The sequence below is a fragment of the Emys orbicularis genome, chromosome 5, assembly GCF_028017835.1.
Source record: "Emys orbicularis isolate rEmyOrb1 chromosome 5, rEmyOrb1.hap1, whole genome shotgun sequence".
Classification (NCBI taxonomy): domain Eukaryota; kingdom Metazoa; phylum Chordata; order Testudines; family Emydidae; genus Emys; species Emys orbicularis.
The window spans coordinates 143,194,385-143,213,446 of NC_088687.1; the positions used below are offsets into that span (position 1 = coordinate 143,194,385).

Here is a 19,062-nt window from a genome sequence, read left to right on the forward strand (position 1 = left end):
CAGCACTCCAAAGTCCCATGCTAGAGCCTTACCCACACCCCCATCCTCCCTTTCAGAGATGTCGCTTATTCACAGTAACTTCACCAAACTCCCACAAATGTAAGTCCCAACTAAATCCCCTGGATGAAACTCTGGCCTCAGTGGCACAATTCCCATTGACTTCGCAAGGGCCTGGATTCCACCCTGCTGCGGACACCATCAGCAGCCTGTGGCAGGGATACCCATGGAGTCCCAGATGGCAGCCTACAGCTTCCCTCTAGTCAGTAACTGTGGGGAAGGGAAAGGAAAGGCTGGGCTATAGCAGGTTGTCACGCTGCTATGTGCTAGTCAACGCTCAAGGCTGATACAGAGCCAAAGAAAAGTCCTGGGGCCCGATCCTGGCCCATTGAAGCCCATGAGAGCTTTGACATTGCCTTCACAGGGTCAGGGCCTGGGCTGGCAGCCTCCATACTGGACATTGTCCCCACACACCCACAGAGGAGCGATTGAGAAGTGACCACAACATCAATCTCGACTCACGATCTTCTGCCGTAGCAACCAACCCTTGTCCTCTCATGACCCCTCCTTTCACCCTTTGTATGATGTCACCCTTTTTGGTGTCATAGCCAATAAATGGCCAACTCCAGGAGCACCAGCATCTCCCAGCACCTATCATGGGGCTGTGGGGGCTTAGCACCTTTCTGGATTGTATCCACAGCCTCTGATCTGCGTCCACCGGAGTCAGTGCCAAAACTCTCACTGAATTCCATGGGAGCTGATGGTTAGACTGTAAGCATTTGGGGGCAGGGCTCTGCCATGTTCCTGGGGTGCTGCAGACAGCCCTAGCTGGCCTGCCTATCTTTGCGTTCTGGAGTGCTTTGCGGCCCCATTATTGAGGCCGTCTGCCCTTCCCCCACACAGAAACAGTCACGGTTTGGTATAACAGGCACATGCTAGCCTCTGGGGAAAATATTGAAACAAACCAGAACGAAATGCACAGACAATTACTGTTGTAACACACTTGTGCAGCATGTCTGGCATCCCCGCCTCGAGTGGCTGGTCTACCTGGAGGATAACCGCCTACTACTGCTGCCTGCTAGTGGAGTTACTCCTTTAGCTCAAGTGGGAGGTGCCTGTGCTGAAGAGCCCAGATCCAACCCTTCCTAGTGCCCCAATGAGGTGGGTTGTCATGGCTGTTTCTTACAGGACGGCTGGTTTTCAGGTAGTCTCTCTCTATGCTGGCTTGTCCTCTGCTTCATTCTGGAGAGCCAGTCGCCTGCTTTTCTGAAGGTGCCCCGATCTCGCTCTTAACTGGACGACAGCTACATTCTCCTCAGCGCATGGGCTGGACACAGCTTTGCAAATTTCACTGTCACCTTAGAAAATAAGAAAGCCACATAGACATTGTGTGACAAGCCCATGTTTCACAGAATGCTGCTATTCTGACAGGGGGGCTGAAACAATTTGTATAGTGGGGTTCTGAGAGCCACTGAACCAAACTGTAAACCCTGTATTTAATGGAATCCACTTCAAGCCCGGGGGTGCTGCAGCACCCCCCTGTACTCCTAGTTCCAGCACTTATGTGTTCTGAGATTCCATAGCTGTCAAACCTGCCCCCCAACAGTGGCTAAAATCAGCAGCCCCTCAAATATCTTGGCCTGATTCATTCTGCTGAATCATCCCTGTTATGACAGACTGGCCACAGAAATAGGACTTGATTCATCCCTCATCTGAAACTTACAGTGTTAAGCAAACCTAAGAAATAATGAACCGAGGAGAATATTTTGCATCAGTAGATCTCCAAGCACTATATAAAGGTTGGTCAGTATCATCCCATTTTACGGATGGACAAAGAGAGGCAAAGTGACATGCCCGGGACTGCCCGGCATGTCAGTGGCAGAGCTGCAAATAGAACCCAGGAGTCCTGGGTCCCAGAGCCTGGGCTCCAGTAATTAAACAGCCCCTTAGCCTGAGCCAGCTGACATGGGCTGGCTGCGGGTGTTTAATTGCTGGGTAGACATACTCATAGAGACCTACAACGTGGCTTCTGTCAACTACCTCTCAAATAGCAAGGTGTGGCCTGCCCCAACTCTGGCTCCCAGCATGCAGTGCTCCACTAAGCTTCCTGAATTGGATCTGAGAGACCCGAGGAGGTGTCACTGCACCTTGATTCTGCACCTCTTTTCTGAGCTCAGCCCGCAGTGGCGAGGGCTGGGCGGGAGTGGAGGAGTCCACCATCCTGCGCCGTCTCTGCAGGATGGACTGCAGCTGGTTGTCGTTGATCTTTTGGCTGTGTTTACGCCAGCTCTGTTTTCTGACCGGCCTTTTCATCGTGCCCTGACAAGAGAAACTGGCGCATGTTAGCGGACGGCTCAGCCACCGAGAAGCACAGTTCCCACCCACCCAGTGGCTGCGTGCGCAGGCCTCTCGGCTCACATTCAGAGATGCCCGTGGGCTGAGCCTCCAGTTGCCTAAAGGGGCTGAACTTCCCAACAGGGCTGATGTAACACTCTGCGTGGATCAGCAGTGAGGTTTGAATCTGGGGCTCGAGCTTGGCAAGGAACCAGCTTTGCAGTTTGATGGCAGTAAAAAAAAAAAAAAATTGGTCTGGATGGAACCAAATCTGACATTTTGCAAAATTTTCAGCAAATCAGAAACATCTGTTTCAGGTTTGTGGCACAGCAGGAACTTGAACCTGCATACCCCGTTGCCCAGGTGAGTTTTCTAACCCCTAAGTTAAAGGTGCGTTTAGGGGCTGCATGTCCTTCTCTGACTATTTTGGGCATGGCTGAAACTCTTGATGTCAAATTTGCGAATAGTTTCCGGTCACCCGAAGCTACATTTTTCTTCGAATTAACTATTTGTCCAAAAATAAACGTCCCCTGCTCAGACCTCAACCCCCTGAGGTGATGGAGAAGCTCCACTAGGGGGGAGGGGGGGCATATCTACACTACAATCTTAACTCGACCTAGGTCAACTTACAGCCTAATTGCTGTGGTGGCTGATGTCCACACGACCCTCCTGCTGGTGGTGCGTGTCCTCACCAGGAGCACGTCCACCCACTGAGGAGGGGCAATGTGGGGGGGGCTTGTTCTCTGCTCCATGCAGATCCCCTCTAGGAGCCCAGCTGCCGCTTGGGGCTTCTTGTCTCCGGTGGGGAAATCCGCCCCCGGAGTCCGGTCAGCTGCTGTGTTCCCAGCAGGGAGCCGGAACCCCGGGGGGCAGCAAGGTTCCCAGCGGGGAGCGGAGAGCCCGGGTGGCAGCCTGGCTTGCAGTGGAGACCCGGCTGGGGAGCCAGGAGCTGGCTTTCTTATCAGTTTTGGAGCCATGAAGTTGACAAGACAGCTAATAGTGATATAAGTAATGCAGCGTCTACACAGACACTGCGTCACCCTAACTACACCGACATAAGCCCTACACCGCTCCTCGAGGTGGAGTTGGGCACTTACATCGGCGGGAGCAGGGCTGTAGCGTAGACAATGACATAGTTAGGTTGACATAAGCTGCCTTATGTCGACCTAACTCTGTAGCGTAGCCCAACGTAGCAATAGCAGGCTATTATCCAGCTGCAAGAGAGGTAAGCGACACACATGGTAACTGTGATAAGCTTTCAAGCCAGAAAACACCCCCACATACAACTCTCAGCAGGTCTAGCGAGACAGGTTCACAGACTGTCGTAGAGGTGCCCAGGTCAAGGTCAAAGCTCAGTGGGTGGCACCACAGACTCTGCCGTCTGATTCTGTGGATTTTCCAAACCCAGGAAAATGAAGTGATGGCAAAATTGTCCAGCTCGCTTTCTGTCCCCCCTCCCAACATGCGAACAGGGCAGGGAGCATGCAGTGAACAGCTGGATGTTTCAGGTCCTCCCAGTGTGAGCCGTTCAAAATCCATTCACACATCGTACAGGGGAAACCTCGAACCTTCCAAAGCGGGGAGCCGCTTTTATTTTTAATTAAAAAAAAATTTTTTTTTAAAGGGGAGGGGGGGAATTGAAACTCACATCAAGAGTTTCCAAGGGCAAAAAAAAAAAAAAAAAAAAAGTTCATTTACAACAAAAAAAGCCTCCCCAGTTTGCAAAATGTTGAAACTTTCGCACGCTTAGAGCACAGCGTCAAGGTGCTGCGGTGAGCAGCCAGGGTAGGAGGCTCAAGGCATGTGAGTAAAGTTAAAGATCAGGCTGTCTGCACGGAGCGAGCGCATTATAAGGGGCAAGGAAGGGGGGTGAAGGAGGAGGTGCTTAAGTGTGATGCACATCCTGCTACTCAGCAATGGAACGGCCAGGGCCGGCTCCAGGCACCAGCCCAGCAAGCAGGTGCTTGGGGCGGCCAAGGGGAAGGGGCGGCACGTCCGGCTCTTCGGCGGGTCCCTCTCGGAGGGAAGCACCTGCCGCCGAATTCCCGCCGAAGAAGAAAGCGGCGCAGTGGAGCTGCCGTCGGAGTGCCGCCGATCGCAATTGCAATCGCGGCTTTTTTTTTTTTTTTTTTTTCACCGCTTGGGGCGGCAAAACCCCTGGAGCCGATCCTGGGAACGGCTCTGTCCTGGAGTAGCTTGATGAAGGCAGATTCCTGCAGGATGGGGGGCTCCCCTGCACGCCCCACCGTGCTCAGCTTTCTGCACCTGTCCTGTCCTGGGTGCAAATGTAAAGGGTTCTCCCAGGCACCGGTGCCTTTCTGCACAGCAAGCTGAGGGTTAAAGCTGCTTACCAGGATCCCTTGCAGCTCCATCACGGTGCTCTTGCGTTTGCTGACTGCTGTTGAGCGATCCTGAGAGGGAAGATCTCTTGAGAGAGGATTCTGCTGTCCCTCCCCCAGCACAGACACACCCCGTGTTCATATCCCAATGGCCCGGGGTCCTTCGCCTCGCTCCTGAGGCTGCCAAACAAGCCGGCCAGCTAGGACTGGCATTCAGTGACATGGACGCCCCTCCCCTGGGAAACCACCCCCTCACGTCACACGGGCAGTTATCAGCTGGTAAAGAGCCTTGGCATCTATCTGCCCCGCGCCGGAGTCAGGCTGGTGTGCTAGAGGGGAAGGGCTCCACAGCCCGTTCCCCAAGCCCGGGCCAGCTGGATCTGGGGCCCTACAGATGAAAGGCCCTGTCCCATCCTTCTGTTTCCCTCCCGGAGCCAGCCAACTGTCCCTCGAACCCATGTCTGGATTGGAACCACGGCGAAAGGCCCAACACCCCCACTCCTTGACTCCCCTGCCTGAGCCATCCCCGTGACACTGGGTATTACAAGCGCCATTGATATCAGGGGGCTGCACTTCCTGGTGGATGCCAGGGACCAGAGCCTCCCTTCTTACACCCCGGTGCCACTGTTTACCTGGGACAACGCAGCCCTGTCCTCCTTTGCTGGTCTCAGGGCAACCCCGCTCTTGATCCTGGCCATCATTTCCTCCACCGCACGAGCTTTGACGTCATCGGTAGCAGGTTCGCCTGCAGGCGTAGGAAGAATGAAGCTTAGTATTATTCGTATTTCCACAGTACCTGGGAGTCCCAGTCATGACCCAGGCCCCCGGTGCGCTAGGCGCTGTACAAACAGAACAAAAAGATAGTCCCTGCCCCAAAGAGCTAACAATCTAAGTATAAGACAAGAGACAACAGATGGAGACAGCCATGGGGAGCACAAGGAAACCATGAGACAGCACTGGTCAGTACGAGAGGCAGTGGTCTCTGTGCTCCAGCGGCCTGGCCAAGGGCCAGTGTTTTGTAGGCAGCATGGCAAAGGAGAGTTCTGACGGTGGATGATGAGGTGACTTCATGGAGGTCTATGGGGAGTGCATCCCAAGAGTATGAAGAGTGAAGGATCAAGGAAAATAAAACGGAGCCCGTGTTTAAATCTCCCTCTATGTCCAACAGCAGTGGAGGTGGTTCAGAGCCCCACTAGGAGATCTGCGATGCTGCTGAGAGGCACAGACTGGCCACATGACATCGCAGGAACACAGGAACCAAAGGGACATTGGATGAAAGTGGGTGGTGGCACAGCCAGAACTAGCAAAGGAAATATTTGTTCACACGGTGTGTAATTAACCTGTGGAACTCACTGCCACAGGATGCCATTGAGGTCAAGAACTTAGTAAAATTCAGAGAGGGGGTTGGACGGTTCTATGGATAACAAAGTTTGGAAGGGATATTAAACGTTGTATTTCAGGACTTAAGCCGATCTCAGTCAGAGGCCAGGATGAGACATTCTAGTGTATGTGGGGGGAAGGCAGGCAGATTATCCCACATCTGTACTGTGGGCTTTTTACACCCTCCTCTGAAGCATTTGGTGCTGGTGCCTGTCAGAGACAGGTCCTGACCGAGATGGGCCATAGAGCCGATCCACTCTGGCAGTTCCAATGTAACGCTTTGTCCTTCTAGCGTGTCTCTCATCTGAGGATCTCCAAGCACGTCACACACCCCAGCCTCACAACTCTCCCTTGGCATGACGCAGGCATCGCCAGCCCTCTTTTACCTGGGGGAAGCCGAGAGTGGGAGGGACTTGTCCCAGGACACACAGCGAGCCAATGGCAGATCTCTTGGATCTGTGCTTTAAGCACAAGCCCGGCTGCTCTCCTGTATAGCTGCATAGTCCGGTAGCCTCCTCTGCGCTTGAGCAAGGGAACTTGAAGACTCCCTTCCTTCCACACTGGTTTAGTCCCCCCGTGGATCTGTATCTCTCTCTGGTACTTATCTGATTTAGTTGGGGGTTGGTCCTGCTTTGAGCAGGGGGTTGGACTAGATGACCTCCTGAGGTCCCTTCCAACCCTGAGATTCTGTGATCTGCCCCCCCCAAGTATCTGAGCACCTCACAATCTTAACGTACTTATTCTCACAACCCATATTATAGGTAGGGAAACCGAGGCACAAAGAGACTAAGGCCCAATGGTTAAAATCAACGAGAGTGAGGTGCCTAAATACCTTGGAGGATCTGGGCCTCAGTGTCTTGGCCAAGGTCACACAGGGCATCAAACCTGAGTCTCAGGCGAGCACCATAACCACTAGACCACCTTTCCCCCTTGCCCATTCAGCAGCTGTGTCCATCTTGGCTCTGTTCAATACATTCACTCCAGCTCCCAAGCACCACTGAAATGCCACCAAGCCAGTAACGCACTGGAGCCCTGCAGCAGCCGGCTGCTTTCAGCCTAGAGTCCAGTAGCCCTCCAGAGAGGCAGACTGGATGATAAACTGCCTTGACACCATCACCTCCTGCTCCATGCAGAGAGGTCAGCGCCCAGAGGGACGAGACCACTCGAGAGCGCCATGCCCCCACGCCAGCGGAGTGCCAGGGGATTCGGCGTTAGTGCCGAGACGGATGCCTCTCGAGTCGGGCTGGCTTACTGGGTTTCTGCTGCCGCATCCCCTTCCTTTGCTTGATCACCAAAAGGGGACTGAAAAGGAGAGAGAAGTATGAATGCATTGCCACGGATAGCACTCCGGGCCCCACCTGGCCCCACTCTGCTCCTCTGCCTCCATCCCAACCCCACCATCCTCTCCCAGATCTCCATACCCTCAATGCCCCCTCCCCCCAGCTCCCTGAAGCCCCCTGAGCATCACAGAGGAACCAGGAAGGGACAGTCCAGAAAATCCCTCAAAGGACTGAGTTAGCCCTAGCGTCTCCTATCTGTCCAGGTCATTATCTGGCCCCATCACCACAGAGCAGAGGGCGTCCCATTAGCACTTCAAAGATGGCAACATTTTGGTTCTCTTTTCTGGCCCCTAGCTCAGGACGGGTTTGACACTTAGGACAGGGTTCAAAGCCTGGGAATTGACAGGAAATTGGCACACGATGCCCCCAGGGCGGGAGCATGTCACAGCCGAGGCCCCAGCGGGTGTTTTCTAGGACACTCAGCTGCAGTCCTTGGTTTCTAAGCGCTGTCAGGCCCCTCCTGGAGTGGAGGTGCTGAAGGGCTGCAGGGAGCGTGGAGGCCAATGGAGGGTGCTTAGGAGTAACCCAGCGCTGCAGGAGAAGGCAAGGGAGCACTTCCGCATCCCTGGATCTTCCAGCCGACGGACAGGCCATGGCTCGCTGGAGGGGAGTCCCAGGCCCCCACAATTATAGCTCCCAGACTGACTCCAACATGACCAACCCCCTGCCAGAGCCCGGCGCCCTGATACACCCACCCACCAGAACCCCAAACACCCTACCCGACCTATGCCAGGCTTTCCAAATGCCCCAGTCCCTGGCCAGAACCCCTCATCCTCAGCACATCCCTGGTGCCCCCTGCCAGAGCCCCAGACTCCCCCTACCTGTGCAGACCTCCACACCACCTATACACCCCACACTCCCCACCAAAGTCCATGGCCCTGGTGCTCCCTGCCACAGCCCTATATGCCTATCCCCAGACTCCCCCTACCTGTGCAGACCTCCACACCACCTATACACCCTACACTCCCCACCAAAGTCCATGGCCCTGGTGCTCCCTGCCACAGCCCTATATGCCTATCCCCAGACTTCCCCTACCTGTCCAGACCCCCACACCACCTATATTCCCCATATTCCCCACTAAAGTCCACGTCCCTAGTGCCCCCTTCACAACTGCCCCTTGGCAAGACCCCCACATCCTCCGATGCCCCTGAGAGAGCCCTCCATCCCCACCATCCTCTCCCAGACCTCCACACCCTCAATGCCCCCCCAGCTCCCTGGAGCACCCACAATGCTCCCCTTGGCCCGGATCTCTGCACCCATCCCCAGACGGTCGATGCCCCTGCCAGAACTCCATATATGCTTTGTCCCCCCACCCAGTAACTCCATGTCTTCCCTGTCGGCAGGCACAGAATCGTGCAGGGTGAGGAGCGTGAACGTATAGGGAAGCCATGTGGGACCCGAGGCTGGGAGAGCAGTAGACAGGGCAGGGGGCAGATGTAAATTGCATTTAGTGCTGGTTACAGCCCCAGAGGAAGACACCCCCCCCAGCAATCTGTAGCAGGGCAGGCTCCCCCACTACTCCTTGCCTGTGCACGAGGGGGCTGGGGTCCCTGATCAACCAACGGGGAGACCCATCTCTGTGGTCCGCTCTACCCTTGGACTACCCACTTGGAGAGTAACTGAGCTGAGACCCAGCAAACTTGTTTCACACAAGCCACCTAACATCAGAACGTCCAGTGGCTGCTGACCTGACGGAGCCAGGCAGCCTGAAGGTAAGAGGCTGTACGATTCATTACCCCTCCCCCCTCCCCCTCGGGCTCCCCACGCCTCCCCGCGGCATTCTCAGCAAGGTTTCTCAACCCGCGGCTCGTGACCCAAAATTGGGTTGCCAGAATTTGTCAAAGGAGGAGGGCAGCGGGAGGAGGGAGATTCAGGGCGGGTCCTGCCCGGGGTCCCCGGGAGTGTGTTACAGAGCCTGCCCTGTCTTCACCCTGCAGCGGCAGCTCCTGTGGGTCCAATGGGCAGGCTGGGCTCCGCTGCCCGCTCCGGGCGTTGCAACCCAGCGCACGACTCAGGTTTGGCCCAGCCGCCCCTCCGTCATGGTGATGCAGGCTGGCCAGGCCAAACCGGAGTGAGTGGCGCCGCGGCCCCATGCTCCGGGTTGCAATGCCACTCTGGCTGGTCCTCGGCAGGGGGGCTGGGCCAAACCCACAGCACCTGGCAGTCGCAAGGCCTGGAGTGGGGAGTCACACCCAGCGAGCCCTGCAGGACAGGAGCTGCGGCTATGGGATGCCCGGGGGACTGATTTAGCACTTTCCATTAACACGTACGCTGTATATCATGGGTAAGACGTAGTTACTAACCCAGACGGCTTTTGCACTAAAGCTATCGACTGGCTCCTGAAAAGCCATCCAGGGTTACCTGTGGGTCCTGAGTCCAGAAAGGCTGAGAACCACTGGTTTGTAGAAAACACTGGCACAGGCATACGCAATGCACGGACTAGGCGTGTGCCATGTCCCCCCCAGTGGCTGGGCTCGGACTGACAGCCAGCTGCTGATGCCCCGCTAGAGGAGCGACTCCCTTAGGGCCAGCGGTCTCTGTAGGGGAAGGTCTGGGTGTGGGTGGCACTTACTCCACGGGGGCGGAAGATGCTGGCAGTGGCAGAGGAGGTGGGGGTGGTGGGGGTGGGGGAGGAGCCACTTCTGGCGAATCAGGTTCAGAAGGCGGGGCTTCAGCCCTCTCCAATTTCTCTTCTAGTACCGTCACTGAAAGGGAATGCAGTTAGGAATACGGTCAGAGCTCGGGGGGGCCACAGAGACTGGGCTAGACGGCCCATCGGTCTGCCCCAGTAGGGCCGTTCTTATGTCTCCCTCCCACCCCCACCCCCCGAGATGCTGGCCTGTGGAGAACTGGCCTTGGACAGCTGGCTGGTCACACCATGCTGGCTCCTCTGTTCTCTTCCCAGCTGCTAATTTGCATTAAAAAACACACACATCTGTTCGGGGCCGAGAGTGCGGGCTGGACGGAGGCGACGCGATTGTACATGAGAGGGGAGGCAGGGGGGCCGTGGAATGGCGGGGGGGGGGGGGGAGCAGGGCTGGGTGATGGGGGAACGGGAGGGGAGGCAGGATCCGGTGATGGGAGGGGAGGGGAGGCTGTGGGGGTGAAGCTAGGAAAGAGATCGGCCCAAGTCACCGCCCCCATTCGGATCCGCATGCCCCCGAAGCTCGGAGGGGTTTGAAATCCAGCTCCAGTGCTGGGGTCTCATGCACACGAGGGGCTGAAGCCCCAGCTCTGGGGCTCTGCACAGCCTTAGACGTGGGGGCCGGGGGAAGGTTTGATCTGAACCACACCGCTGGAGTCCAGCAGCTGTAACGTCCCCTTTAACACCAGGCCCACTCACGAGAGGGTGGAGAGACCCTCGGCACGCATGGCTCTAATCCAGCCAGCCCCCTCGCCAGGAGTGTCCGTCAGATCCAGCTGGGCCTGCCTCGCACCTGGGCCCCCCTTGGGGGTCCAGAGCAGGGAGGGAGGGGGGGCTGGGTGCTACTCGCCAAGTGGAGGGGCCAGCACAGGAGCAGCGAGGAGAGCACCTACCTTTCCCCTCCAACTCCACGTTCCTCTCCTCCGTCTGGTGCAGCTGCTCCCCCAGCTGCAGCTTCTCCGCTTCGGCTGCAGCCAGGGCCGCTCGCACTGCGCCCAGCGCCTCCTGGCTCCCCTCTAGCTGCTCTTGCAGACCCTTCACCTGAGGGCAGAAGAGAAGAGGAGTGCAGGGGGCCTCGTCCCAGTGCAGGAGTCCCCCAGTCATCCACCCGAGAGACACACTGTGCTCCCTGGCCAGGGAGCCACGCCAGCACCAGGGCACGTGCTTCCGGCCACAGCCTGGCTGCTTGGAGAGAGGTCACTGAGGCCACCCGTGGGGCTGCCTGGAACATACAATATTACATGTTCCATCTGTCTGTGGTTTGCTCTAGCACCACACGGGGGGGGGGGGGGGCAGCCAAGCAGGGGTATAATAATAATAATAATTAATGGAGATATCCCATCTCCTAGAACTGGAAGGGACCTTGAAAGATCATCAAGTCCAGCCCCCTGCCTTCACTAGCAGGACCAAGTACTGATTTTGCCCCAGATCCCTAAGTGGCCCCCTCAAGGATTGAACTCACAACCCTGGGTTTAGCAGGCCAATGCTCAAACCACTGAGCTATCCCTCCCCCCAAGGGTGACCTGGGCATATGCAGGAGTGGGGCCCTTAGCCCGGATCGCCCCATTGAGCAGGACATATGGGACCACTCCAGCGTCATTCGCTCGGCAGTTTTCCCTGTGACCAGGCTGAGCTCGAGAGTCCGGCTTGGCCCAGGGAGGATCCGAGTGGGAAAGACTGGAGCAAAGAACTTCGCGGGGCGTGGGGGATAAACAGCCAGTCTCCGGATGCCGCGGCAGAGGGGGAGGCAGGGACTGCTGGGGAGCAGGCTGAACCCCAATGCCCACAGCTGAGGGTGTCTGGGATAAGCTAGGCCTCCCTGGGTGTGTCTATGTTGCACACTAAGCCGGGCTCTGACTCAGGTTTGAGCCCAAGCCCCACTTCTGTCCACACACACCTCAGTCTGGTTTGGGTCAGCGAGCACCCGGGATCCCGGTCCTAGGGCCTTGCTGGGGGGGTGGGTCAGAGCCCAAGTCCTGCTGTGACTCGGATCCAGGCCCTGTCATTTTGCAGTGTGGACGCAGCTCGAGCCGCAGACCTGAGTCAGGAGGCCTGTGCAGTGCAGATGCGTTAGCATGGCTATGAGGCCTGGCTCCGGCCACTGTATACCCAGGTTTACAATGCAGGGGGGATGCTTGGCCATGCCGAGTCACAAGCCCGGATCCCCCAGACCTGGATTCACAGTGCAGTGCAGACCCCCCCCCCCCCCCCCCCCGAGTCTCTGGATGACAGAGACGTGGGCTGACCCTTCTGCTGGGCCGTATCCTTACGGCTGCCATTCAGCCGCACTTGGGGGGAAGAGGCTGCTGGGTCTCCGTAGTCCCTGGAACCCGGCCTCAGAGTGGGAGGAGGGCAGGACTCCACCCTGGGGCAGGTGGCAGCCCGGGGCCCGACCTTGGCGGGGTGGAGGGAGCACTCAGATAGACGGGTTTGAGGTGCAGCTAGGCCTGATCCCTAACACAATTCCCCCACCCCCGGAGCCACAGGGCTCCAGAAGGGAAGAGGGAGGGGCTGACAACCAGCCCTACTCCTCGGTGCCGGGACCTCCCAGGCTGCAGCCGGATACTCCTGATGGCCTAGGCCTTTCGGAGAGCAGCTGGGGTCTCCAGGGAGGGAGCAGCTCATGGACAGATCCCCCCACCCCTCACACCACCACTATGGAGCAGCAAGCAGCTGGGTCTCATGGGCCCATACAAAGGTCCCTGCTGTTCTATAGGGAGGGGCGATGGGCGGCACCCCCTGGAGAGCCCCACAGCTCAGTAAGCAGATACGGGGGGGCAGCGGGTTGATGATCCAGGCGAATGCCGGGGTTAGCCCAGGCCGTCCCTGGTTACCGAGACAGTCCCTAACCTTTTCCTGGTGCTCCCGCTTGGCTTCCTCCAGCACCCCAGTCAGGCTAGCCACCTCATCCAGGGCCTGGAGCAGCTGGGCGTTGGGTCCCACGTTCTGGAGCAGGATCATGCTCTGCCTGTTGGCTTCCTTCTGCTTCACCAGCATCTGCGCCCAAGAGATCGGGGAGGGTTCAGTCGCGGGCTCGTGGGTACCGTATCCAGCCGCCCTTCAATGCCTGCTTCGACGCCGCAAAGCCGCTGTTCTCACGGCCCCTCCCAGCTCTGCCCCCCAGGGGCATCCGGCGTCACAGCACGTGACGCGACTCTCTGCTACTTTTGGAAGGGAGCAGTCACCAGGCGCCGTTCCCGGCTCTGCCACTGACCAGCCGGGTGACCCTGGCCAAGTCTCTTCTCCTCTCCGGGGCTCGCTCTGCATCAGTAAAGTGCTTCCATTGGGAAGCACTTGGAGAGGAACGCGTGGAACGTGCTGGGCCCCGCGGCCTGTTCCAGGCAATAGGAGGCTTCCGCTAACTTCAGTGCGCACGGGCCAGGCACTTGGAGAGGCAGGAATTTGTATTTTTACTCCTGTTAGCCCCGGCGGGCCAGCCCGGCTGTGGGGCAGGGAGCCGGGGCCTGTCTCTGTCAGCCCTGCTGGGCCAGCTTGGCTCTGGGGCAGGGAGCTGGGGCCTGTCTCCATCAGCCCCGCCGGGCCAGCCTGGCTCCAGGTAAGGGAGCCGGGGCCTAGTCCCCCTTGTGCATCGTGAACGGGGTTGTTTTCTGCTGTCCAATTTAGGGCCAATCACTTGCCCCGGGGGAAACGCACTAAGGGCAGCTGGGCTGGTGCAGGTGTCACTGAGGCCCGAATGTGGTGCCAGTCCAAGGCTGGTGTAATGTGTGCATAGCCATTAACCCTTTCACCCCTGGACTTTCCCGAGGCCGGTTGGGCTGTGGGGGGCCAGTGACATGGGGCTGGGGTGCAGGAGAGGGGCACCCAATACCCACGAGGTGTCCAGGGCAGGCAGTGCGGGAGCTGCAGCTGCCAGCAGGAGAAGCAGGCCAGGCCGGTGTCCAGGGTGCAGGGAGGGGAAGGTGTTTAAGGAGAGCGGCAGGGTCACTGTCGGGGAGCGCGGCAGGGGAGGGCGCCGAGCCCGGCCGCGGGCCCGCTCTCCCCAACCGGCCGGAGCGCCGGGGGGAGGGCGGCGAGTCCGCCGCGGCTCCGCTGGCGGCCGGAGCGCCGGGAGGAGGGTGGAGAGCCCGGCCTGGGCTCCGCTCTCCCTGGCGGCCAGAGCGCTGCGGGGAGGGCGGCGAGCCCAGTCGCGGCCCCGCTCTCGGGCCGGAGCGCCGCGCCGCCTCCCTCCAGGTGCTGCCCCAAGCACATGCTTGGTGGGCTGGTGCCTGGAGCCGGCCCTGGTCACTGTGGCTGGGGGGTGGGACAGGCCCGGGGCATTGTGGGAGGAACTGGGCAGCTCTTGGCTCGGCTTCAGGGACAGCCCTAAGTGGAGCGGAGCAGAGATGTCAGCATCACCCCTGTCCTGCTCAGACTTTCTGCCCCTGCCCGCTAGGAACCACTGCTGCTAGCGGAGGAGATAGGAAGGCCGAGCTGAGGAGAGTTACCCCAGGGCCAAGCAGCTCTTCCCACGCACAGACCATCCACTGTCCCCTGACCTCCTGGGCCCTGGCACTCCCCAGGGACCCAGGGCCAGCTCCAGGCACCAGCCCACCAAGCATGGGCTTGGGGCGGCACCTGGAGGGAGGCGGCGCGGCGCTCCGGCCTGAGAGCGGGGCCGCGACTGGGCTCGCCGCCCTCCCCCCGGCGCTCTGGCCGGTCGGGGAGAGCGGGCCCGCGGCCGGGCTCGGCGCCCTCCCCTGCCGCGCTCCCCGCGGGGGGCGGGCGGGGGGGGGCGGGCGGTGGGAGGCTTTTTTGCCTGGGGCAGCAAAAAAGCCAGAGCCGGCCCTGCAGGGACCCTACTGACTCCTAGCATCGGGCCCAGCGTTTGCACCCACAGCCTCGGCAGGATCGGTCCATGCAGCCCATTCCCTCGGGCTCTGCCCGGTCTGCAAATGTCCCAGGTGACGGGACTCCCGCCCCTTCCCTTGGGAGATGATTGCACAGACTGAGCCATCAGGGACCTTTCTCCGGGGCTCAGCCTAGAGCATGCTTGTGCGTTTCAGCCCCGGGCTCAAGGTTACGCCCCTCGTGCTGACGGTCCCGGGCGCGGGGATTCCGGCAGGCGCCTTTTGCACAGCGCTGGCCAAAGCCCGCTGAGCACAGCTCCTGGACTCGCCCTCCTGGCCCACTGCCCTGCCCTCCCCCCACCTGCTGCTTGCGTCCAGGGACCGTCCATTGCCCTCATCTTCAAGGCTCTGCATAACATCACGCCTGCTCTCGCTCCCAGCAATAGCCAGGAGAGATCTAGGGCAGGACTGGGGGACACCAGCAGAGCAGGGGTGGAGCCCAGGGCTGGGATAGCAGGGGGGCTGCAAGACAGGCTTGAGGGGCATCAGCAAAGCTGGGTGTAGGACCCAAGGGGTGTTCTCCTTTCCTCCTCCCCCCCACACCTTCCTCCCCCGTGTTCTTTTCCTCTCCCTCTCCGGTCCTCACAGCTGTCCCCGCGCCATCCTGTACCTTGTGCGCAAAGGTCTCCGCGTGCTGCCTCAGGTCCTGCTCCAGCTCCAGCTGCTGCACGGCCTCGTTGTACTCCTGAGCGACCATCTGGGACACTGCCCGGGGGAGAAGAGCCGTCGCTCAGCCTCTCCCCACGTGCGTCTCCGGGGCACCAGCCACGGCACTGACCAACCAATCGCCGGCTCCGGGAGACACCGGGGACAAATTCAACCCTTGGCTTCGACCGGCGCTGCACCCACATGGGCTGGGGCAGTGACACAGGTCTGATCCTGCCCTCCTCCCTCGGGACAAATTCCACCAACATCATTGGGAGTGTTTGCCCGAGTAAGAACTGCAGGATCAGTAATACACCTGCAGCTCTTAGACCTGGTCCAACTGCCCGGCCCTCCCTGGATTGACAGTGACCTGCTCCAAGACTGTACCCCCGAGTAAGCTCCCTCCTCCCCTTTGACCAGTGTCCCTCCCAACACACCCCAGCCATGGCCAGGCCGATTCCAAGGGTGTGTCCCCTGCGTGGCTGCAATAAACACAATGCGGGTTGAATGTAACAGGGAGCGATAGCACAGACCAGCTCAGCTGATGCCCCTCAGCCCGGAGCTGCAGCCCCCACTGCTGCAGGGCTGCCAGTTCTCATGCCTGCGCCCCGATTCTCAGGATATTTGGGGGGGGGTGAAGCCCCAGCTCCTGGAGTCAGGTGAGACTCTCAGCTATCAGAGCTAGCGCGGGTATGTCTACCTGAGCTGGAGATTACACCCCCAGCTGCAACATAGCCATCGCTTGAGTCTCTCTGTGCCTGAACAATGGGGTAACAACACTGCCCTACCTCACAGGGGCCGTGGGAAGAAGATAAACACATGGGGAGATGGGACACTAATGGGGGCCAGGTAAGTCCTATCGGTAGGTTCTTTGATGGGCTCAGACAGGAGTTCTAGCAATGGATTTTCATCAGGTGCTCGATGGGACGTGTGGTTCAGTCACACAGGTGCTTTGGAGAAGGTATTTGGAGCACAACAGCTAAACATCTAGGTACTCATCAAACTAAACCCACTGATCCCACCCCTCCAAGTTCCAGCCAAGCTCTGGGCATGAGCCAGCTGGCGAATGGGACACGAGAAGCAAGCAGAGGGGACAGGAGGCAGAAAGGAAAAAACCCACATGGGAGCAGGGTCACAGGAAACTCCATCAGCCGGGATGGACCTGGCCCAAGTTGTGCTCAGTGACCTGGGCTTGGAAAATGGGAGCAAATGTTCGTGAAACATTTCGAAAATTCAGAACTGGATTTCCATTCCACAGGTGTCCAAAAGGCCCAGTTCCCACTTCCCAGGCGGGTTTTTTCCCTTGAGAAAACCTCACACTGAAAATATTCATTTTTGAAAATGTTCTGATTCACATATTTTTGGGGGGGAGAGGGGGTTATGTTTTTTCTTGTTTCTCTGATTCCCCCCCCCTTTTGCCATGGAAAAAGGGGAGGAAAAAAGGAAAAATGCTAAACTGAAAAACAGAGGAAAAACCAAACAAAAAGGGCTAAAGTTTTCAATCATTAGTTTAACTGGACAACAAAAGGGAAATTAAAAAAAAAAGGGTTGGGAAACTTTTCAGCGCGGCAGGAAGGCCAGTGTTTCACTGAAAACACGGCACCGGAGAAGTCCGGAGCAGTTCTGTCCACGACTCACCTCTCTTGTACTTCTTCAGGGCCGTGTGACTCTGGTCCATCGCGGCCTGCAGGGACCGCCTCTCTGCTCGCTCCTCTTCCACCTGCAGTGGGACACCCGGTGCGGTTCTTTATTTGCACCAAACTCAACCCCATTGACTTCAGCAGCCCGTGGGCTTGAGCAGATCCCGGGCTTGATCTAACCCCTGCACCTATGGGGGGGCAGCGTTCACTCCAGGGGAGGGCAGGTGGCTGTGCACAGAGAGGCCTTTGGATCTGGCAGGCTCCCCCTCCCTCCCTGGCTCAGCCGTCCAGGGAATCTGCGCCCACGCAGCAGCGAAGAGCCGTGAGGAGTCAGGCACCGGGAAGGCCTGTAACTGCACTGGGGGTCTCCAGCGTCCTAAGGCAGGGTGAAGGCTGAGGGTGTAATGGAGCGAGCTCTGTGCCGGGCTCTAAGGGGCTGGAGCTCAGGGATGGTCCGTGTCAAACCCTCTGCCGGTAGCGGTGATACTGAAGCCATCACTCCGCCCCTAGGAGGAAAGTTCTCGCTGTGAAAGGCGTCTGCAGCTGGGTTGTGCTGGCCAAAGCCAGTGGCTTAGTCTGAGCAACTGCCAGCATCAAGGGGCCATCAGCCAGCTCGCCCTGGCCCCTGGGGAATAGCCGTGGCGGAGGGGGATCCCCAGCAGGTGACTCCACGTCACCCCCAGGGGCATGCTGGGGGCATTCCAGAGGCGAGCCGGAGCTCTGCTGTAGTCTGGCTATTCCCAGATGCAGCAGCAGCCCTTACAGGCCGTGGGCAGCCAAGCGCAATTCAGGGCAGCCCTCAGGCTGCTCTATACTGTGGTGAAGGGGAGTTGCCCCAGGCAGCCCCAGCATCGGGGATGCACAAAGGAGGAATCTCCCAGCCCCCTGGGGCTCTGAGCCAAGGCCAGGGAGGAATTCAGCCTTTATTGTCTTAGGGGGAAGCTTGGGGTCGGATCCCCCTCTGACATACACCAGTGCAAACCCGTTGAGCTCAGGGGAGCTATACCGGGCTGACCCCAGGGTGAGTGAAAGGGGAGCCAGGCCTGGGCATTCCCCAGATAGCGATGGGGCCAGCAGCATGCAGCAGCATGCAGCAGCTCAGCCCGCCACCTGATTACTGATTTGGATTACGGTAGCACCGAGCACCTCACTGTGCAGACACAGACCGAAGAGACAGCCCCTGCCCCCGCGAACTTACAATCAGCGCGTCAGGCTACAGACAACAGGCGGCGACAGACAGGGGAGCACAAGGTAACGAGAGGCGTCAGCGCGGTGAGCGGTGGTCTCAGCACAGCAGCGGCCGAGCTGAGCGAGCATCGCGGCCGAGCAGAGCGCCAAGGAGGGTCCGGCGTCGGCACCGTACCTGGTCCCCGAGCTCTCTGATCTGGCTCTGCAGCTCCTGCACTTGGATGGTGAGCTCCTTCTTCTCCCCCAGCAGCTTGGAAACCTTTTCCTGCAAATCTGGAGCCAGAGGAAGGGAAATAAAACGAGGTGGCTTCTCCCTCCTTGCTTCGTGCAACAGACGCTGGGCCTAAGGCAGCCAGGCCTGAGTGGAGGGCGACATCCGCTCTGTCTACAGGCCTTGCTCTCTGTCTAGGGCAGGGCGTGTGCGTCAGACCGATAGCTCTCCTAGAGTGCTCTCAAAAAGGTGGGTCACTAGCATCCTCCCCGTTTGACAGATGGGAAACTGAGGCACAGAGCAGGGAGGTGACTTGCCCGAGCTCACTGAGCGCCCATGTCGTTGCTTTATTCACTAGAGCATGCTGCCTCCAAAGCAAAGTCGTCCTAGTTGTCTCTGAACTTTGTGAAGGGAGAGGACATGTGGGGCCAGACAGGGCTTAAGGGGGCAGGGCTGGGGGGGGGAGAGGGGCATCTGAACGGTGCCCGGTAGGGAGA

At 58.8% G+C, this 19,062-nt stretch overlaps 1 protein-coding gene across 1 annotated transcript in view; it reads right to left on the reverse strand.

Annotated features, from left to right (window-relative positions):
- Positions 1 to 1,212: 1,212 nt before the first annotated feature.
- Positions 1,213 to 19,062, reverse strand: part of LOC135879707 (shootin-1-like) — a 41,903-nt gene continuing 24,053 nt past the window's right edge. The window contains exons 7-17 of the mRNA XM_065405757.1: positions 18,530 to 18,627; positions 17,165 to 17,246; positions 15,492 to 15,586; positions 12,885 to 13,031; positions 10,928 to 11,075; positions 9,963 to 10,095; positions 7,303 to 7,352; positions 5,303 to 5,415; positions 4,683 to 4,742; positions 2,145 to 2,316; positions 1,213 to 1,355 (exon numbers count right to left, since the gene is read on the reverse strand). Of these exons, the coding sequence (XP_065261829.1) occupies positions 1,213 to 1,355; positions 2,145 to 2,316; positions 4,683 to 4,742; positions 5,303 to 5,415; positions 7,303 to 7,352; positions 9,963 to 10,095; positions 10,928 to 11,075; positions 12,885 to 13,031; positions 15,492 to 15,586; positions 17,165 to 17,246; positions 18,530 to 18,627 (1,241 nt within the window). The remainder of the gene's footprint in view (positions 1,356 to 2,144; positions 2,317 to 4,682; positions 4,743 to 5,302; positions 5,416 to 7,302; positions 7,353 to 9,962; positions 10,096 to 10,927; positions 11,076 to 12,884; positions 13,032 to 15,491; positions 15,587 to 17,164; positions 17,247 to 18,529; positions 18,628 to 19,062) is intronic.